Consider the following 23,347-nt stretch of genomic DNA (forward strand, 5'->3'; position numbering starts at 1 on the left):
TTTGGGGTACAGACTGATCAGATTTGTGTGATTATTCTGTCCATCTTTATCCAGTCTTTAGTGAGGCTCTGCAAGAACTTGATCCTAATCCCAAGTACCTTAGAAACATTTGAGCTAGCAGGGGAAAGAATAATTTTCATTTGTACTCTCTGAATTCCAAATTGTTAATATAATAAAACATTGAAATATATATTTTTTGTCAAGTTGCTATTTAGAAAGTGCCCAGATTCGGAAAGTAAACTTAATATTACGTGGTCTCAGTGAGACTGTTTTCAAGACTGTTCCTGTACTAAGAGATGAGTTAGGATTTTGTGTTTTTTAAAAATGTAATCAACATGTTTGTTAAGCCTTTCTTTCTTGAGCATCAGAAAGCAATTTGTAATATGACTTCTAAATGTTTCACATCTTTTATGTTACAGTTCTTTTGCCAAGAAAATGGTTTGCACAGTCTTGAATGTGTACTATCCATGCTGATGGGACAGGATCCAATATGAATGTAAATGATGGAGGAAGACGACGCTTTGAGGATAATGAGCATACATTACGTATATATCCTGGGACAATTTCAGAAGGTACAATATACTGTCCAATTCCTGCCAGAAAAAACTCCACAGCTGCTGAAGTGATTGACTCTCTTATAAACAAACTTCATCTTGACAAAACAAAATGTTATGTTCTAGCAGAGGTAAAGGAATTTGGTGGAGAAGAATGGATACTCAATCCAACAGACTGTCCAGTTCAGCGAATGATGTTGTGGCCCCGAATGGCTCTGGAAAATCGCTTGAGTGGAGAAGACTACCGCTTTCTTCTGAGAGAAAAAAACCTTGATGGATCAATCCATTATGGTAGCCTTCAGTCATGGCTACGGGTAACGGAAGAACGCCGCAGGATGATGGAACGGGGTTTTCTTCCACAGCCACAACAGAAAGACTTTGATGATTTATGTAGCTTACCTGATTTGAATGAGAAAACTCTCTTAGAAAACCTACGAAATCGCTTTAAGCATGAAAAAATTTATACATATGTTGGCAGTATTCTAATAGTTATTAACCCATTCAAGTTTCTTCCTATTTATAACCCCAAATATGTCAAAATGTATGATAACCACCAATTGGGAAAACTTGAGCCCCACATTTATGCTGTGGCTGATGTAGCTTATCATGCCATGCTTCAGCGCAAAAAGAATCAGTGCATCGTGATTTCAGGAGAGAGTGGTTCTGGGAAGACTCAAAGCACAAACTTTCTTATTCACCACCTTACCGCTCTCAGTCAGAAAGGATTTGCCAGTGGAGTGGAACAGATTATTCTTGGAGCTGGACCAGTACTTGAGGTAAGTGTATAGAAGCATTTTTCTTAAACATTTAAAAAAAAATTGGTAGATGTGAGAGATGAAATAAAACCAAGAAGAAGAATAGACATCATTTTTAGTTACTAAAGGGAACTAAAAGGTAGGAGAGAAAAAAAGGCTGTGTGGGAGATTGAAGGGTAAAAATTTACAGTGGTAATTTTTTTAAAGAGTGTCTTTGGGTCATTGGTGATACAAAGAGATGACTGGAGTCATGTATATCCCTCTATAAAGGGAAAAAGCAGCGGCAGGAGTCCTGTCTGTAACTGGATTGTGGAAGTAGGTGGTTGGGGAAAATATTCTTGCCAATGTATTTGTATCTCTGTAACCTTAACGTCTATGTCTGGCATTGAAACTCTTAAGGGTTTACTTGTAAAACTGTAGAGAATATGGGAAAAAAATGTTTAGTTGTAGGCTGTTTTAGAAGAAATACTATCAAATGTCAAAAGGAAAGAAAATGCAAAGACAAATACCACATGATCTCACTTCTATGTGGAATCTAAAAAAGTGGAGCTCATAGAAACAGAGACTAAAGTGGTATTTACCAGAGCCTGGGGGTCAAGGGGATTGGAGAGATGTTGGTCAAACGACACAAAATTTCTGTTAGGAAGAATTAGTTCGAGATATATTGTACATAATAGTGACTGTATTTAATAATATATTGTATACTTGAAAATTTCTAAGAAATTTGATTTGTGTTCTCACTACAAAAAAATAAGTATGTGAGTAATGCATATGTTAAATAGCTTAATTTAGCCATTCTTCAGTGTGTATAACAAATGACAACATCATGTTGTATGCTATAAATATATACAATTTTATACAGTTGTCCTTTGTCTCTCAGTATCTGTGGGAGATCAGTTCTAGGTCTCTTCTCCATCCCTCCCAATACTCAAGTCCTGCAGTTGGTCCTGTGGAACCCATGTATATGAAAAGTGAGCTGTCCATATGTGTGAGTTCCATATCCCATGAATACTGTATTTTTGATCTGCGGTTGGTTTAAAAAAATCTACATGTAAGTGGACCCATGCACTTAAAATGCGTGTTGTTCAAGTCAACTGTATTTACTCAGTTGTTTCTTTAAGAAAAGATTCCATGAGTTACAACTGAGATACAGTAAACTGTACATATTTAAAGTGTACAATGTGATAAATTTTGACACACACACACACACACACACACACACACACATACACACACACACACATATATATATATATATACACCCATGAAACCACCATGAAACCAGTTAAGATTCTGAGTATTATCCATTATCTCAAACCTTTCCCCATATCTCTTTGTAATTCCTCTCTCACACCCCTCCCAACCCACCCATCTATGAGAACACTTAAGTGCTTTCTGTCACTGTAGATTAGTTTGTATTTTCTGTAATTTTATATAAGTGGAGTCATATAATATGTACTCTTTTATGTTTGGCTTCTCTTACTCGTTATAATTATTTTGAGATTTATCTGTGTTGTTGCATGTGCCAATAATTCATTTCTTTTTATTGTTAAAGTAGTAGTATTCCATTGTATACTACAGTTTGTTTATCCATTCAGTTGTTGATGGATGTATAGGTTTTTTTCAGTTTTTGGCTGTTACACATAAAGCTGTGTATATGTCTTCGTGTGAACACACACTTTCCCTTCTCTTCAGAAAATACCTAGGACTGGAATGACAAGGGCATATGATAAGATGATAAATACATGTTTAACTTTTTAAGAACCTGCCAAACTTTTCCAAAGTGACTTGAATGTACTATTTTATATTCTCACCAGCAATGTATAACAGTTTTATTTGCTCCATATCCTAAGTATAGTCATTCATTTCAATTTTAGCCATTCTACTATGTGCGAAGTGGTATATCATTGTGATTTTAGTTTGCATTCTGTAATGACTAATGATGTTTATTTGCCATCTATGTATTTTTGGCTAAGTGTCTATCAAAATCTATTGTCCAACTTTTTATTTGGTTGTTTTCTTATTGTTGAGTTTTGAGACTTATTTGTGTATGCTGGGTGCAAGTCCTTTGATGTGATACAAAACATCAGATATATTTTGCGTACATTTTTCTCGTGATTTAACCCTCTCTCAATAGTACCTTTTGAAGAGAAGAATTTAAAATTTTGTTATAATTCATTTTATCTCTCTCCTTTTTTAATGGATTGTGTTTTTCATGTTGTATTTAAGGAAACCTTGCATACTAAACCATGGTCAAAAAGATTTTCTCCTATATCTTTTTATAGTAGTTTTGTACTTTGTTTGCCTCTGAATATCCACTTGTTTCAGCACCTTTTCTTGAAAGGCTATCGTTTCTTAACCTTAAGCGCCTTTGTGTCTTTGTCAGAAAATCATTTGTCCATGTACATGTGGGTTTATTTCTGGATTCTCTCTTCTGTTCCATTGATTTATCTTTATACCAATGCCACACTTTTCATTACATAGCTTTATAACTCTATAACAGTTATTGAAATTAGGTGGTATTAACATTTTAGTTTTATTCTATTTTTTCAGAGCCGTATTGGATATTCTAGGTTTTTTGCATTTCCATATGAATTTTAGAACTAGCTTATCAATTTCATGGGGCTTTGATTGGAATTGTGTTGAATCTATAGTTCAGTTTGGGGAGAATTGACATGGTAACAGTATTACGTCATCTGACCCACGAACAAGTTTATTTCTCCATTTATTAAGGTTTTTAAAAATTTCTCTCAGCAAACAGCAATATTTTATAATTTTCAATGTATGGAATGTACAGGTCTTTCACATCTTTGGTAAGATCTATCTCTCAATATTTTGGAGATGCTATTATAAATGGTATTTGAATTTTTTCGATTGTTTGTTGGTAGTATATAGAAATACAGTTGATATTCACATGTTGATCTTGTACCCTGCAAGTGGGCTAAACTTAAATAATAGTTCTCATAGTTTTTTTGTCGATTCCATTGGATTTTCCATATAGGCAGTCATGTCTGTGAATAAAAAGACGGTTTTATTTCTTCTTTTCCAATATGGTTTGGGTATCTTTTGAGGGGGTCTCTTGCCTGATTTCACAGGCTACTTCAGTATACTGTTGAGGAGAATTGGTGAAAGCACCATCCTTGTCTCATTTTTGATGTTATGGGAAAGCATTCAGTCTTTAACCATTAAATATGATGTTAGCTGTTGGTTTTGTGTAGATGCTGTTTATCAAATTGAGTCTGGTGCCTTCTGTTCCTACTTTGCTTAGGGTTGTTTTTTAATCAGGAATGGATATTGGATTTTTGTCAAATGCTTTTTCGGTGTTCTATTGAGATCATCATATATATATTTTAAAATAATTTGTTAGTATGGTGAATTACATTGATGGAATTTGAATGTTAAACCAGCCCTACATTACTGGGATAAACACCACTTGGTTATAATGTACTATCCTTTAATGTACTGTTGAGTTAATTGCTAAAATTTTGTTCAGAATTTATACATCTGTTATCAGGAGGGATATTTTTCCTTTAATGTGTTTTTTTGTTTTTGACATTGGGATAATGCTGGTCTCAGAATGAGTTCGGAAGTCTTCCCTCCTTGTATTTTTGGTGTATTTTTTCTACTGTCAGTGTTAGAATTTATTAATGAAGCCATCTGGACCTAGTGTTTTCTGGTGGGAAGATTTTAAACAAAGCTTCAATTTTAAAAGTGGATATGGAGCTATTCATGTTACCTGTTTCTTGCATGAGCTTTGATAATTTGTGTCTTTCAAGGAACTTGCTAAGTCTAAGTAGTCATGTTTATTGGCATGAAATTTTAGGTAATATGCCCTTAGCCAAAGCACCAATTCTTGATTTCATTAATTTTTTATGCTTTCTATTTCATTAATTTCATCTTTGATCTGCATTATTTGGATCTTTTTCTTATATTACATTCAGTTTGCTCTTTTTTAGTTTTTCTTAGTGTGGTATCTGAGGTCATTTATTTGATATCTTCTTTCTTCTTTTTTATTTTTATATTTTACTTTGTTTTTATTTTTGGCCACAAAACAAGTCTTAATACATTTAAAAAGACTAAGGTCGTAGAAAATAATAGAGAGTATGTTCTCTGACCACAATAACAGAGGGAAATTTAGAAAATTCAAAAATATGTGGAAATTAAACAACACTCTCCTAAATAAACCATGGGTAAAAAGAAAAATCACAGGTAAATTTGAGAGTACTTTGAGATAAAAATCAAAATGCAACATATCAAAATTTATAGGATGCAGGGCTAATGCAGTCTTAGAGAAAAATGTATACTTTTAAACACCTGCATTAAAAATAAGAAAAATCTCGAATCAGTAATGTAAACTTTTACCATAAGAAGGTATAAAAAGAAGAGCAAACAAAACCAAAAGAAAATATAAGTGGGAAATAACAATGATTACAACAGATATATATGAAATAGGGAATTAAAAAACAATAGAGAAAATCAACAAAACCAAAAGTTTATTCTTTAAAAACATCAACAAAATTTGCAAACCTTTTCTATACTGACCAAGAAAAAAAGAGAGAAAACTGAAATTACTAAAATCCTAAATAAAGCAGGGGCATTATTACATTGTCATTATGGTTTTTTGTGGTGGTAAGATTTAGTTTCTTTCTCTTTCTCATTTCCGTTTTTGTTCTATCAGTGGGTTTTGTTCTTTGTTGTGTATTCATGGTAGAGATTATAATTTTTTGTATTCCAGATTCAGTACTTCCTTGACGATTTCTTGTTGGGCTGGACTTGTGGCGGTGAACTCCTGCAATTTTTGTTTGTCTGGAAAATACGCTATTTTCCCCTGACTTCTGAAGGATAGCCTTGCTGGGTATAGTATTTTTGGATGGCAGTTTTTTATCTTTTAGTATTTTGAATATATCATCCCATTTTCTTCTGGCCTGTAGGGTTTTTTTGGGGAAGTCTGCTATTAGTCTGATGGGGGCTCCCTTATAGGTGCCTTGGCTCTTTTCCCTTGCTTCTTTTAAAATTCTTTCTTTGTCTTTGAGTTTTGCCAGCTTGACTATAATGTGCATTGGAGAGGATCTTTTTGGGTTGAATCTGTTTAGGGATCTTTGAGCCTCCTGGATCTGCAGGTCCGTGTCTCTCCCTATACCTGGGAAGTTTTCCATTATTATTTCATTGAATAGGTTTCCCACGCCTTTTCCTTTCTCCTCTCCTTCTGGAACACCCATGATTTGAATGTTTGTGTGCTTAGGTTGTTTGCTAGCTCTCTTAGAATTTTTTCATTTTTTAAAATTCTTTTTTCCTTTTTTTTCGGTCTACCTGGGTTATCTAAAAAAGACTATCCTCAAGATCAGAAGTTCTTTCTTCTGCTTGTTCTAGCCTGCTGCTTAAGCTATCGGTTTTTTTTTTTTATTTCACTCAGTGAATCTTTCAGTTCCATAAGTTCTCCTGCATTCTTTTTTAAGGTATTAGTCTCTTTGTAAATTTCCTCCTTCATATCCTGTTTTTTTTTTTTTTCTTAGTTCATTATGTTGTCTAACTGAATCTTCTCATATCTCAGTGAGTTTCCTTAAGATCATTGCTTGGAGTTCCTTTTCAGTCATTTCAAGGGTTTCCTCCTCTATAGGGTCTGGTATTTGAGAATTACTGTATTTTGGTGTGGTTGTATTTTCTTAGATTTTTGTATTTTTGGTATCTCTCTGTTGATGTCTGGTCATCTGGTAGAGCGGTTGCTTCTTCTATGACTCTGGAGTGGGCTTTGAGGACAGAGATGTCTTCTTCTTTTTCCAGTCTCTGCTGGTGACTCCTTGTGTCAGTAAAGTTGAGTCTGGCTGCCTGCACGGTGGCTGTGGCTACTCTGATGGTATTGAGCCACTTTTTCAACAGCTCTGGCTATGACGGACCACACATGTGAAAGTGGTGTTTTCAGCATGTTCTCTTGATTGCTTCTGGGTTGAGGGGGCTGCACTTATTAACTCCTGCCTAGGACCCCAGGTATGCTCTTTTGCCTGTTTCCAGGTGGAAGGGGCGGCTGTCCTCAGCTCCTACCTAGAACCCTCGGCGTTGTTGTCTTGCCTCTCCTCTTTTTTAATATAGTTACTTAGTGCTGTAAATTCTCCCCAAGTACTGCTTTTACTGGCGTTCCACAAATTCTGATATGTTGAGTTTTCATTTGCATTTAGCTCAAAATGTTTGCTAATTTCCCTTTTGATTTCTTCTTTGAACCATAGGTTACTTAAATTTGTGTCTGGTTTACAAATGTTTATATCCTATCTGTTCTTGATTTGTAATTTAATTCTTTTGTGGTTAGATAACATTACATTGTATGACTTGGATACTTTTAAATTTATTGAGATTTATAGCCCAGAATATAGTTTTTTGGTAAATATTCATGGTGCACTAAAGAAGAATGTGTATTCTGGTGTTAATGGGTAGAGTATTTATACATGTAAATCTTGCACATTTGGTTGATAATGTTGATATTGGTTGATAATGTTGATAATATCCTTGCTGATTTTCTGTCTACTTATTCTATCAGTTATTAAGAGAGAGGTATTGGTAATCTCACCTATACTTGTGGTTTATTTGTCCATTACTTCTTTAAGTTCTATCAAATTTTGCATTATGTGTTTTGCATCATGAAGCTCTCTTGTTGATGCATAAGTGTTTATAGGTTATTGGTGCATATATGGTTGCTTTTTATTAATTTTTCCATTTTAGCATTATATTTATTTATTTATTTATTTTTGTCTTTTTTCTGACCGGTAAGGGGATCAGAACCCTTGGCTTGGTGCCACCCACACTGCGCTCAGCCAGTGAGCGCACCGGCCATCCCTATATAGGATCCAAACCCGCGGCCGGAGCGCTGCTGCGCTCCCAGCGCCGCACTCTCCTGAGTGAGCCACGGGGTCGGCCCCATTTTAGCATTATAAAATCATCTTTTTCTTGGTAATATTTTTTATTCTGAAGTGTATTTTGTCTGACATATATGTAGCCACTCCAGCTTTCTTTTGCCTAGTATTAGCAAGATATCTTTTTCTACCCTTCTACATTGAGCTTGTTTCTTTATATTTAGAGGACTGTATGTAAACAGCTTATGGTTGTGTCTTTTAATTGGGATGTTTATACCATTTACTTTTGATGAAATAACTGATATGGTTAAGTTTGAGTCTGTCTTCTTGTTATTTCTTTTCTATTAATTCCACATGTTCCTTGTTCCCTTATCTTTTTTTGCCCTTTTCTTGGACTTTTTAAAAAAATTTTTTTAGGTGAAATTGACATAAAATTTATCATTTAAAGGATATAGTTCAGTGGCATTTAGAATGTTCACAGTGTTATGCACAATCACTACCTCTGTCTAGTTCAAAAATAGTTCCATGTTTTCATTCCAAAAGAAAACCCCATACTTGTTATGAAGTCACTCCTCATTCTGCCCACCCCCAGTGCCTGGAAACCAACAGCCTGTTTTCTGTCTCTGTGGACTTACCAATCAGAATTGATATTTCATGTGAATGGAATCTTACAACGTTTGTTCTATTTTGTTTGGCTTCTTTCACTTAGCATAATGTTTTCAAGGTGCAATCATATTGAAGCATGTATCAGTACTCATATCTTTTTATGGTTGAGTCAGATTCCATTGTATATATTTATTCATTCATCTGTTGGTGAACATTTGGATTGTTTTCATTTTTTGGTTATATGAATAATGACATTATGACCATTCATATAGAAGATTTTGTGAGTACATATGTTTTCAATTCTCTTGAGTACATATTCCTAAGCGTAGAATTAGTGGGTCATATGGTAACTATGTTTAATCATTTGATTAACTAACTGCCAAAGTGGCCACACCATTTCACATTCCTACCACTAATGTATGAGAGTTTTGATTTCTTCACATCCTCACCAACACTTATTGGTTATTGTAAGAACCCAAATGCCCCAAGGGATCACACCCTGATCACATAAGCCCTTCTCTGCCGCACCCCATCATGGCGCTGGTTGCCCTTCTCTTCTGCATTCTCCTCCCCCCCCCCCCCCCGCGAATCACAGGCCAATCAGCTCCCCCCCAAGCCCCATGTGGTATGCTAAATAGGGATTGTATTTTAAACCAATCAGCTTTCCCTTAAAGCACTATATATATGTGTGTGTGTGCTGCCTAATAAACGAGCTCTCTCTGGTGGATCGTCAACTGGTGTCGACTCGTCCTTTCATTTGGTGCCGAAACCCGGGATGGAGATCCCCTTGAGCGGCGACACTTTTCGGATCGCAGCAGTAATACTTTCCGGGTCACCCCTCGGGGCTCCCTCCAGCGGCAACACTTTTCGGATCGCAGCGGCAACACTTTCCGAGTCGCCCCTCGGGGCTCCCTTGAGCGGCAACACTTTTCGAATCGCAGCGGCAGCACTTTTCGAGTCGCCCCTCGGAAACTCCGTCCCGCCAGGACCGGCCACCCTTCCACCACTCACCACTGATGGTCCACCCTCGTCCATTCTTTTCAGTGCTGGCTCCTTCCGCTCACCACCGGCTCATCATTAGGTAAGCCCCCTTTCCTAAAGGGCACCAGCCCTTTTTCAGGCTACCACAGGGAGTCTAGCCGTGATCGTCCGGTAGCCCCTAACGCCCATACCCCACCCCACCACGGTCTTCACGACCACCGTAAATTCCCAAACTATAACAGGTTCCAAAGCCCTGGTAAACTTTTACTTTCATTTTTGGAGGTTAAAAGCCCCATTCTGTTCTCTCCTTCTCTCTTTCACCCTCCTGTCCACCACTCTCTTCTCTCCACTTCCCAGGTCTGGGAACTTGTCCAGAAATTCCTAGCGCTAGATTCCTTCAGGCACCGGGCTTTTGCCCTAGAGAAGTGAAGGTCTGAGTGATGACCCACACCTCCCTTCTCTCCTCCTGGTTCATACCTGCACCTGCCGGGACTAACGTGACCTACTGGGGACGCCCTCTAGGATCCCGCCTTTCCCAGCCGGCCGAAGGATCTGTTTTATCAGTAATCTCTGTCCAATTTCTGTCTAAATTCCCATTAAGAGACCAGAATGGGCGCTTCCTCCTCCTCCTTAGGGGACTCTCCACTTCAATGCCTTCTGAAAAACCTCACCAACCTTTCCCTCAGGCCGGATATTAAGCCCAAACTCCTCACCAAATTACGAGACCTCTTTAACTACTGCCAGCGCCTAAAAAAATGGAAGGAGATCCCCTACATTGAGGCTTTTTGCCTCTTGGCTCAGAACCCCACCCTCTGCTCCTCCTGTGCTCCCTCTCAAGTCCTTTTAGCCTGTAAACCATCTTCATAGTCACCCCTCGATTCTTCCACCTTCGACCCTGCTGATGAACCCCCACCCTACCAACCTCCTCCTCCCCCGTCATCCGTGTCACCTTCTGCACCTCCTGCACCATCCCCTCCTCCGTCTTTACCCTCCCCTTCTCCTGACCCACTAAGCCCCCCTTTCACCCGTTCCTGAGGACCTTCCCCCGCCCCTTTAACAATCGCCCCACTACGTGAGGTAGCTGGGGCTGAAGGAGTAGTTAGGGTCCATGTTCCCTTTTCCCTAGCTGACCTTACAGAATTAGAAAAAAGACTAGGCTCTTTCTCTACCGACCCTACCACCTACATTAAAGAATTCCAATGGATCCTGCAGGCCTACAGCCTCACACATCATGACATCTTCATGCTCCTAGCCAATACCCTCCTCCCCGAGGAACACCGCAGGGTCTGGGATGCAGCCCAAACCCATGCCACTGACACCCATCGTACCAATCCGGATCACCTGCCAGGCCCCCAAGCAGTCCCAGAACAGGAACCTAATTGGGATTATAACACAGCCCAAGGAATCCAGGCTCGAGACCGTTTTGCCTCTTGCTTCATAATTGGCCTCAAAAAATCGGCTCGCAAGGTCATCAATTTCCAAAAAATTCAAGAAATTGTCCAAAAAAAGGAGGAAACTCCCTCCGAGTTCCTCAATAGATTAACTCAGGCCTTTCAACAATACACTAACTTAGACCCCAACTCAGAAGACGGCCGGCATGTCCTTATGACCTATTTCCTGGCCCAATCCTACCCCGACATTAAAACTAAACTTAAAAAATTAGAGCAGGGTCCTGCAACTCCTCAGACCGAAATCCTGTCAGTGGCCTTCAAGGTTTTTCATAATCGAGAGGAGGAAAAGGAACGTTGAAAACAAAAGGCCGACCACGCCAACTTCCAGATGTTGGCCCAGCTTATCAAACCCCCTGGGCGCCCTCCCACAGCCTCCACCTCTAAGCCTCCACCTGGAGCCTGCTTTAAATGTGGAAAGGAAGGGCATTGGGCAAAGGCTTGCCCCAACCCCAGACCACCCACCACTCCTTGTCCATAATGCAAAAAGAAGGGACATTGGGGATCTGATTGCTGCCTCGCCCGAAGGGGTGAGGGACCAACTGCCCCACAGTCCCCTGAGCCGTGGACACCACCTATGGTGGGCCTCGCTGAGGAGGACCGACGGAGCCTTGGGCCCTTCCCGACCATCTCTATAACAAAGCAGGAGCCCAGGGTATCCATGGTTGTGGACGGCCACCCAATATCTTTCCTCCTGGACACTGGAGCTACCTTTTTGGTCTTAAGGGAATATAAAGGCCCCACCACCTCCAGCAGCTCTCCTATAGTCGGGGTAGGAGGTAAACAAATCTTTCCCCATAAAACCCCTCTTTTAACCTGCTACCTTCAAGGCACTCAATCCGTTTTCTCCCATTCCTTTCTAGTCATGCCACAATGCCCCGTCCCCTTGTTGGGTCGGGACATTCTATCACGGCTTCAGGTCTCCATTACTTTGCCCCTGTCCTCTTCCTCTTCCCCCATTTCCTTTCTCCTAGCGCTAGTTCAAGCCCAAGATCCTACTAATCCCACCCCTCCAAAGAAGTCCTTACCCATCTTAACGCACCCTGTTAACCCCACAGTTTGGGACACTGCCAGCCCTGCTCTGGCCCAGTGTTCCCCTTTATGCATAAAATTAAAAGACCCTTCCAAATATATTTGTCAGGCTCAGTATTCATTAACCACAACAGCCCTCCTCGGATTAAGCCCCATCATTCAGGACCTATTAAAAAAGAGGTATCTCCGTCCCACTCACTCCCCTTTCAATACTCCCATAGTCGCTGTAAAAACACCTAATGGCGCCTTTCGTCTCGTCCAAGATCTCCGCCTTGTTAACACCGCTGTCATTAAAATACGGGACAAGCTCTAGGCGTCCTAGGACAGAATTATGGCCCCTCCTTTGCCCCTGTAGCATACCTATCAAAACAGTTGGGCCCCACTGTACGAGGCTGGGCACCCTGTCTAAGAGCCCTAGCAGCGGGGCAGTTACTGCATGAGGAGGCATCCAAATTAACATTTGGGGCACCTCTCACCATTCTCTCACCACATCACCTCAAAGACCTCCTTACCTATAAGGCTCTCCAATCCCTCCTACCTTCCAGAATCCTAACCCTCCTATCCTCGTTTTTGGAAAATCCTGCCCTATCCTTCACTACCTGCCCACCACTAAATCCGGCCACCCTACTGCCTATACCAGATTCCCCCAACACCCCTTTGCACAGCTGCTTAGAAAGCCTTCAAAATTTTATACCTTACCACTCTTCCATCACTGAGGGACCCCTATCTCACGCTGATCTCACATGGTTCATGGATGGGTCCTCATTCAAGGAAGGAAATGCTCATTACTCAGGGTATGCCATAGTCTCCCTTGATTCGGTTATAGAGGCCTAACCTTTACCCAAGGGTACTACCAACCAGCAGGCCGAACTTATTGCCACCACGCGAGCCTGCGTTCTAGCTGAAGGAAGAACTCTTAACTTATACACTGACTCCAAATATGTCTTTCATATACTTCTCTCTCGTGCCACCATATGGAAAGAACGCGGTCTGCTTAACACCAAGGGTAACACAATCACCAACTCAGCTTTAATCTCCACATTAATTGAGGCATCCCATTTACCTTGTGAATTAGGAGTCATTCATTGCAGAGCCCACGAGAGGGATGATTCCCCAATCACTCGCGGGAATTGTAAGGCTGACCTCGCCGCACACACTGCGGCAATGCACCCACAGACACAAAACCAACTTCACATTCTTCCATACGGCTCCCAAGGTTCACAGACACCCTCTCAGCCTCAACCGCCTAATGATGATAAGTCCTCTCTCTTTCGCTTGCTCCATGACCTGTTTCACTCTAGCCCCCAAGCTTTATCCCAGTTTTTACAAGCCTTCTTCTCAATCACCCCATCTGACAAAGCCCTCTTGCAAAAAGTTTCCTCCTCATGCACAATCTGCCAGCGTACCAATCCTAACACCCCTCTCAAACCTGGGCCATACCCCTCCCCCCAGGCCAGAGGTCTCACACCCACGGCCGACTGACAAGTCGATTTTACGCACATGCCTTCTGTCCGGCGCCTCAAATACCTCTTGGTGTTTGTTGATACCTTTTCAGGATGGGTAGAGGCATTCCCAACATCCAATAAAAAGGCCTCCATCGTAGCCCAGACTCTCCTTTCCCAAATCATCCCACGATTTGGGATGCCCACTTCCATTCAATCTGACAATGGACCTGAATTTACCGCCCAGATAATACAAAAACTCTTCCAGTCACTCTCTCTCCCCTGGCACCTACATTGCCCTTACCGACCTCCGGCATCTGGAAAGGTAGAGAGAACCAACAAAACCTTAAAGGACATACTAACTAAATTGTTTCTGGAATTACACCTTGATTGGGTCCGTCTTCTACCTCTCGCTCTACTCAAGACCAGAGCTCTCCCAAAAAAGCCCTCCAATCTTTCCCCTTTTGAAGTCATGTATGGTAGGCCCCTCCTACCCCCGGGGATCACAGCAACTAAAGGACCCATACCACCCACCATGGCCTTACCCTTGCTCTCCCACCTTTGCACCGAATTATGGAAGTACCAGGACTGGCTACTTCCAGATCCATCACTTTCCAAAAATAACCTTTCACTCAGCCCAGGCCAATTAGTATTCTACACTTCCCTGGAACCCAAAACCCCCCTAACCTCTAAGTGGGAAGGCCCATGTCCTGTCATCCTTTGCACTCCAACTGCTGCTAAACTTGCCCTGCCAGGTAATCATGTTACTCCATGGATTCATATTTCCAGGCTGAAGCCTTACACTCAGGATCCGCCCTCGGCCACCGAGAACTCCAATAACAAGCTGCAAAAGAACTTAACACACCATTCTTTTATTTATTTATTTATTTATTTATTTATTTATTTATTTATTTATTTATTTATTAAAATTTTATTTTGTCGATATACATTGTAGCTGATTATTGCTCCCCATCACCAAAACCTCCCTCCCTTCTCCCTCCCCACCTCCCCCAACACACCATTCTTTTAAGCGTATCCCTCATCCTTTCAAACTCCGCCTATCCCGGACCTCAGCCTTACCCCCAATTCTGGAGACATGAACCTTCTCCTTGGCCTTCTGTTCTTTTCATTTCACCCAGGGAGCTTTCAGGGCCCACTCCTAGCTCCCCAGGGTCACCCATTTACACCTGGCAACAGATCATTTCTGAAACACTCATCTTTCTCTCTCTCTCCCGGAAATTGTTTTCTCTCATGCGACCGCTCCTGGCGGCCGTCCCCTTAAACGCTTCCCTTCCTCAACCATTTATAACCACACCTTCGCCCCACCAGGCTCTTTCTTCTGGTGCAATGGAACCCTCTCTACCTCCATCCCGTCTAATCTTACTGTCCCATGCTTTCTTGTCACCATCGTCCCTCAACTCACTCTGTACTCCAATTCAGAACTGTTCTATCTTCTTCATCCACCCTCAAAACAAAAAGGGGCCTCCTTCCTCCCAATCATGGTTGGTATTTCCCTAACAACGTCAGCTGTTGGAGCTCGCCTGTCGGGAGGAGCCTTTGGACACAGTTTATGGGCAGTCAAAGACATCAATACTAAACTTGAAGGGGCTCTAACTTCCACTGCCGAATCTCTTTCCTCTCTACAGAGACAAATCACCACTTTAGCTCAGGTCACCCTCCAAAACCGTAGAGCACTAGACCTCCTCACTGCAGAAAAAGGAGGTACTTGCATCTTCCTTGGAGAAGAATGCTGTTATTCCTCATAACCTGCCTTTTCTTGCCCTGCATCATTAGGTTTCTTCAAGCCCAAGTGGGAAAAATTTCTAATCAGGCCTTTAACCAGCTTTTACTTAGAAACTGCCAGCTCCTGGATACTGATGAACCCCTCTCCTCATCTCGTGAGTGCCTCAACCGATGCTGAAGAGACACCACCTTACAGAGGAAACGCATTCCTACACGCCCTTGCCACCGACGCCTGGTTGCTCCCTCCAGTCTCCGAACTAGTGCATGTGCAACTTGTGGCTTCAAGGAACGTTTATGGACTTCTCCCCTTTTGAAATTACTTGTTTCTCCACCCTCCTTTGGGGTTTCATAATGGGTATTTATGTACCTTCCTCCCTTTGCCCCCGCCCACAATGCCCCAGTTCAGCAGGAAGTAGCTTGATGACTTCAACGTCCCCTTTCCTAAAACAAGAAAAAGGGAGGAATGTAAGAACCCAAATGCCCCAAGGGATCACACCCTGATCACATAAGCCCTTCTCGGCCGCACCCCATCATGGCGCTGGTTGCCCTTCTCTTCCGCATTCTCCTTCCCCCCCAGCGCGAATTGCATGCCAGTCAGCTCCCCCCCAAGCCCCATGCGGTATGCTAAATAGGGATTGTATTTTAAACCAATCAGCTTTCCCTTAAAGCCCTATATATATGTGTGTGTGTGCTGCCTAATAAACGAGCTCTCTCTGGTGGATCGTCAACTGGTGTTGACTCGTCCTTTCAGTTATAGCTATCCTAGTGTGTGTGAAGTGGTATTTCATTGGTTTTGATTTGCATTTGCCTAATGACTACTGATGTTGAATATGTTTTCTTGTGCTTGTTGTCCGTTTGTATATCTTCTATAGAGAAAGTTCATTCAAAATCTTCACCCATTTTAAAATTGAGTTCTCTGTTTATTATTGAGTTGTAAGAACTTTTTATAATATTCTGGATGTCAGTTATTTTATCGGATGCATGATTTGCATATATTTACTCTGTGGGTTGTCTTTTCACTTTTTTGACTGTGTTTTTTGAAACACAAAAGTTTATAATTTTGATGAAGTCCAGTTAATCTGTTTTCTCTTTAGTTGTTTGTGTTTTTGGTCTCATTTTAAGAAATCATTGTCAGCTGGCTGGTTAGCTCAGGTAGTTATAGCACAGTGGTATAACACCAAGGTCAGTGGTTTGGATCCCTGTACTGGCTAGTCACCAAAATAATAATAGTAATTAAAAAAAAGAAGAAGAAAAGAAAACAATCAATGTCAACTCGAAGGCCATGAAGATTTGCACCCATGATTTTCCAGAGAATTTTATAGTTTTAGTTCTTACATTTAGGTTTGTGATTCATTTTGAATTAACATTTGTATATGGTATGAGGTAGGGTGTTCAGCTTTATTCTTCTGCATGTGGATATCCATGTGTTGAAAAGATTATTTTATCCCCCTTGAATTTTCTTGTCACCCTTGTCAAAAATAAGTTGACCATAAATGTAAGGGTTTATTTCTGACTCTCAGTTCTATTCCAGTGATCTTTGTGTTTATCTGTATGCCAGTACCACATGGTCTTGATTACTATAGCTGTGTAGTAAATTTTTGAATCAGGAAGTGTGAATTCTCCAAATTTCCTACCTCAAGATGGTTTTGGGTATTTTGGGTCCCTTGAATTTTCATATTTATTTTGGGATTAGCCTGTTAATTTTTTCAAAGTAGTTTAGGTTTGATAGAGATTATATTGAATCTATAGATATTAATATTATTACGTCTTCTAACCCATGAACACCAGGATGTCTTTCCATTTATTTAAGTCTTTTTAAAGTTTCTTTCAACAGTATTTTCTAATTTTATGTTTATATATATTGCGTCTCTTTAGTTATTCCTATGTATTTTAGTCTGTTTTGTGCTGCTGTATATGGAATTATTTTTCTTAATTTCATTTTCTGATTATTTATTTCTAGTAGATAGAAATATAATTGAGTTTTGTATATTGCTTTTGTGTTCTCTGACCTGTTGAGATCATTTGCTCTAATAGTTTTATTGTGTGTATCTCAGCATTTTCTGTATACAAGACTATGTCATCTGTGGTTGAGATAGTTTTACTCCTTCCTTTCATCTGGATTTCTTTTATCTTTTTATTTTCCTAATGCCCTGGCTAGAAATTCAAGTATAGTGTTGAAAAGAAATGGTGAGAGCAGATATCCATGTCTTCTTTCTGATTATTGAGAGAAAACTTTCAGACTTTCACTGTGAAGTATGTTGCTAGCCTGTATTTTTAATAGATGTTTTTAATCAGGTTGAGAGAGTTTTCTGCTGTTCATAGTTTGTTGAATATTTTTATCATGAAAAGGTTTTGCTGTCAAATGCATTTTCTGCATCTATTGAGAAGATCATGTGGTTTTTGTTCTTTAGTCTTTTAATATTTTGTCACTCTTATTTTTTCATTCTTGAATTTAGTAATTTCGGTCTTTCTTTTTTTTTTTTTTTTCTTTTTTTTGGTCTGTGTACCTAAAGGCTTGCAAATTTTGTTTGTATTTTTAAAGAACCAACTATTGGTTTTGTTAATTTTTTATTGTTTTTCTATTGTCTATTTCATTTATTTCCCTTCTGTTATAATTTCTTTCCTTCTGATTGCTTTCACATTTGTTTACTTTTTCTTGTATGTTTTCTTAAGGTGGCAGGTTGGTTTATTGATTTGGGATCTTTCCTCTATTTTAATGTAGGCTTTCCTTCTATGCACTGCTTTAGTTGTGTCCCATAAATTTTGGTATGTTGTAGATTTGTTTCATTCATCTCAAACTGTTTCCTAATTTTCTTTGTGATTTCCTTATTGACCCATTGCTGATTCTTCTCCTTCCTGATGTCTTCACTTGAGTTCCTCCAGTGAATTTTTTATTTTAGTTAATGTACCTGAATTTTTATAATTTCTACCCTTTTATCAATATTTTCTATTGTTAAGGCATATTTGTCATACTTTCTTTTGTTTGAAAATATTGTAAATAGCTGATATAAAGATTTGCCTAGTAAATCTAACATCTGGCCTTTGCCTGGAACAATTTCTATTTATTGCTGGGTATTTTGTGCGTGTGTTCATACTTTTTTATTATTTATTTATTTATTTATTTTTAAATTTTATTTTGTCAATATACATTGTGGCTGATTATGGTTGCCCAACACCAAAACCTCCCTCCCTCCTCACTACACCTCTCCCCGCCTCTAATGTCCCCTCTATTTGCTTGTCGTATCAACTTCAAGTAATTGGGGTTGTTATATCTTCTTCCCCCCCCCCTGGTTTTTTTTCTGTGTGTGTGTGTGTGTGTGTGTGAATTAATATATTAATTTTTAGCTCCCACCAATAAGTGAGAACATGTGATATTTCTCTTTCTGTGCCTGACTTGTTTCACTTAAAATAATTCTCTCAAGGTCCATCCATGTTGTTGCAAATGGCAGTGTTTCATTCGTTTTTATACCTGAGTAGTATTCCATTGTGTAGATGTACCACATTTTCCGTATCGACTCAACTGATGATGGACAATTGGGCTGGTTCCAACTCTTGGCTATTGTAAAGAGTGCTGCGATAAACATTGGGAAACAGGTATACCTTTCGACTTGATGATTTCCATTCCTCTGGGTATATTCCCAGCAGTGGGATAGCTGGGTCGTATGGTAGATCTATCTGCAATTGTTTGAGTAACCTCCATACCATTTTCCATAGAGGCTGCACCATTTTGCAGTCCCACCAACAATGTATGAGCGTTCCTTTTTTTCCGCAACCTCGCCAGCATCTATCATTCAGAGTCTTTTGGATTTTAGCCCTCCTAACTGGGGTGAGATGGTATCTCAGTGTGGTTTTGATTTTCATTTCCCGGATGCTGAGTGATGTTGAGCATTTTTTCATATGTCTGTTAGCCATTTGTATATCTTCCTTAGAGAAATGCCTACTTAGCTCTTTTGCCCATTTTATAATTGGGTTGCTTGTTTTTTTCTTGTAAAGTTGTTTGAGTTCCTTGTATATTCTGGATATAAATCCTTTGTCAGACGTATATTTTCCAAATATTCTCTCCCACTCTGTTGGTTGTCTTTTAACTCTGTTAATTGTTTCTTTTGCTGTGCAGAAGCTTTTGAGTTTCATATAATCCCATTTGTTTATTTTTCCTTTGGTTGCCCATGCTTTTGGGGTCGTATTCATGAAGTCTGTGTCCAGTCCTATTTCCTGAAGTGTTTCTCCTATGTTTTCTTTAAGAAGTTTTATTGTTTCAGGGTGTATATTTAAATCCTTAATCCATTTTGAGTTGATTTTAGTATACGGTGAGAGGTATGGGTCTAGTTTCATTCTCCTGCATATGGATATCCAGTTATCCCAGCACCATTTGCTGAAGAGGCAGTCCCTTCCCCAGAGAATAGGCTTGGTGCCTTTGTCAAAGATCAGATGGCAGTAAGTGTGTGGGTTGATTTCTGGATTCTCTATTCTATTCCATTGATCAATGTGTCTGTTTTTATGCCAGTACCATACTGTTTTGGTTATTATAGCTTTGTAGTATAGCTTAAAGTCAGGTAGTGTTATGCCTCCAGCTTTATTTTTTTTGCTGAGCATTGCTTTGGCTATTCGTGGTCTTTTATTGTTCCATATAAATGTCTGGATAGTTTTTTCCATTTCTGAGAAAAATGTCTTTGGAATTTTGATGGGGATTGCATTGAATTTGTAGATCACTTTGGGTAGTATGGACATTTTCACTATGTTGATTCTTCCAATCCAAGAGCATGGGATATCTTTCCATCTTCTTGTATCCTCTCTAATTTCTCTCAGCAGTGGTTTGTAGTTCTCATGATAGAGATTTTTCACCTCCTTGGTTAACTCAATTCCTAAGTATTTTATTTTTTTGGTGGCTATTGTAAATGGGCAGGCTTTCTTTTTTTTTTTTTTTTTTTTTTTTTTTTAAATTTTATTTTGTCGATATACATTGTAGCTGATTAATGCTCCCCATCACCAAAACCTCCCTCCCTTCTCCCTCCCCCCCTCCCCCCCAACCATGTCCTTTCTGTTTGTTTGTTGTATCAACTTCAAATAATTGTGGTTGTTATATCTTCTTCCCCCCCCCCCGGTTTGTGTGTGTATGTGTGTATGTGTGTGTGTGAATTTATATATTAATTTTTAGCTCCCACCGATAAGTGAGAACATGTGGTATTTCTCTTTCTGTGCCTGACTTGTTTCACTTAATATAATTCTCTCGAGGTCCATCCATGTTGTTGCAAATGGCAGTATTTCATTCGTTTTTATGGCTGAGTAGTATTCCATTGTGTAGATGTACCACATTTTCCGTATCCACTCATCTGATGATGGGCATTTGGGCTGGTTCCAACTCTTGGCTATTGTAAAGAGTGCTGCGATGAACATTGGGGAACAGGTATACCTTCGACTTGATGATTTCCATTCCTCTGGGTATATTCCCAACAGTGGGATGGCTGGGTCGTATGGTAGATCTATTTGCAATTGTTTAAGGAACCTCCATACCATTTTCCATAGAGGCTGCACCATTTTGCAGTCCCACCAACAATGTATGAGAGTTCCTTTTTCTCCGCAGCCTCGCCAGCATTTATCGTTCATAGTCTTTTGGATTTTAGCCATCCTAACTGGGGTTAGATGGTATCTCAATGTTGTTTTGATTTGCATTTCCCGGATGCTAAGTGATGTTGAGCATTTTTTCATATGTCTGTTGGCCATTTGGATTTCTTCCTTAGAGAAATGCCTACTTAGCTCTTTTGCCCATTTTTTAATTGGGTTGCTTGTTTTCTTCTTGTAAAGTTGTTTGAGTTCCTTATATATTCTGGATATTAATCCTTTGTCAGATGTATATTTTGCAAATATTTTCTCCCACTCTGTTGGTTGTCTTTTAACTCTTTTAATTGTTTCTTTTGCTGTGCAGAAGCTTTTTAGTTTGATATAATCCCATTTGTTTATTTTTCCTTTGGTTGCCCGTGCTTTTGGTGTCGTATTCATGAAGTCTGTGCCCAGTCCTATTTCCTGAAGTGTTTCCCCTATGTTTTCTTTAAGAAGTTTTATTGTCTCAGGGTGTATATTTAAATCCTTAATCCATTTTGAGTTGATTTTAGTATATGGTGAGAGGTATGGATCTAGTTTCATTCTCCTGCATAACGATATCCAGTTATCCCAGCACCACTTGCTGAAGAGGCAGTCCCTTCCCCAGTGAATAGGCTTGGTGCCTTTGTCAAAGATCAGCTGACAGTAAGTGTGTGGGTTGATTTCTGGATTCTCTATTCTATTCCATTGGTCAGTGTGTCTGTTTTTATGCCAGTACCATACTGTTTTGGTTATTATAGCTTTGTAGTATAGCTTAAAGTCAGGTAGTGTTATGCCTCCAGCTTTATTTTTTTTGCTGAGCATTGCTTTGGCTATTCGTGGTCTTTTATTGTTCCATATAAATGTCTGAATAGTTTTTTCCATTTCTGAGAAAAATGTCTTTGGAATTTTGATGGGGATTGCATTGAATTTGTATATCACTTTGGGTAGTATGGACATTTTCACTATGTTGATTCTTCCAATCCAAGAGCATGGAATATCTTTCCATCTTCTTGTATCCTCTCTAATTTCTCTCAGCAGTGGTTTGTAGTTCTCGTTATAGAGATTTTTCACCTCCTTGGTTAACTCAATTCCTAAGTATTTTATTTTTTTGGTGGCTATTGTAAATGGGCAGGCTTTCTTGATTTCTCCTTCTGCATGTTCACTATTGGAGAAAAGAAATGCTACTGATTTTTGTGTGTTGATTTTGTATCCTGCTACTGTGCTGAAATCATTTATCAATTCCAACAGTTTTTTTGTAGAGGTTTTAGGCTGTTCGATATATAGGATCATGTCATCTGCAAACAGGGACAGTTTGACTTCATCTTTTCCAATCTGGATGCCCTTTATTTCCTTCTCTTCTCTGATTGCTCTGGCTAATACTTCCAACACTATGTTGAATAGGAGTGGTGAGAGTGGGCATCCCTGTCTAGTTCCTGTTCTTAAAGGAAAAGCTTTCAGCTTTTCCCCATTCAGGATGATATTGGCAGTGGGCTTGTCATATATGGCTTTAATTATGTTGAGATACTTTCCCTCTATACCTAACTTATAGAGGGTCTTTGTCAAGAATGAGTGCTGAACTTTATCAAATGCTTTTTCAGCATCTATAGAGATGATCATATGGTCCTTGTGTTTGACTTTATTAATATGGTGTATCACATTTATTGATTTGCGTATGTTGAACCAACCTTGCATCCCTGGGATGAATCCCACTTGATCGTGGTGAATAATTTTACGTATGTGTTGCTGTATTCTGTTTGCTAGTATTTTATTGAGGATTTTTGCATCTATATTCATCAAGGATATCGGCCTGTAGTTTTCTTTTTTGGTTATATCTTTACCTGGTTTTGGTATCAGGATGATGTTTGCTGCATAGAATGAGTATGGGAGATTTGCGTCCGTTTCAATCTTTTGGAATAGTTTGTAAAGAATCGGTGTCAATTCCTGTTTGAATGTTTGGTAAAATTCTGCTGTGAATCCATCTGGTCCTGGGCTTTTGTTTTTTGGGAGCCTTCTGATAACAGCTTCAATCTCCTTTATTGTTATTGGTCTGTTCAAATTTTCTGCATCTTCATGGTTCAGTTTTGGGAGGTTGTGTGTGTCCAGAAATTTATCCATTTCCTCCAGATTTTCAAATTTGTTGGAATATAGTTGTTTATAGTAGTCTTGAATGATTCCTTGTATTTCAGATGAATCAGTTGTAATATCGCCTTTTTCATTTCTAATTTTTGTTATTTGAGTCTTCTCTCTTCTTTTTTTTGTTAGCCATGCTAATGGTTTGTCAATTTTATTTATCTTTTCAAAAAACCAACTTTTTGATTCGTTGATCTTTTGAATTGTTTTTTGGTTTTCAGTTTCATTCAGTTC

General features: G+C 39.4%; 1 protein-coding gene across 1 annotated transcript in view; it reads left to right on the top strand.

Annotated features, from left to right (window-relative positions):
* The first annotated feature begins 490 nt into the window (after window positions 1-490).
* Window positions 491-23,347, top strand: part of MYO9A (myosin IXA) — a 301,341-nt gene continuing 278,484 nt past the window's right edge. Inside the window, exon 1 of the mRNA XM_063090574.1 lies at window positions 491-1,330. Coding sequence (XP_062946644.1) covers window positions 491-1,330 — 840 coding nt within the window. The remainder of the gene's footprint in view (window positions 1,331-23,347) is intronic.

Source organism: Cynocephalus volans, chromosome 3, assembly GCF_027409185.1.
Source record: "Cynocephalus volans isolate mCynVol1 chromosome 3, mCynVol1.pri, whole genome shotgun sequence".
NCBI classification, from domain to species: domain Eukaryota; kingdom Metazoa; phylum Chordata; class Mammalia; order Dermoptera; family Cynocephalidae; genus Cynocephalus; species Cynocephalus volans.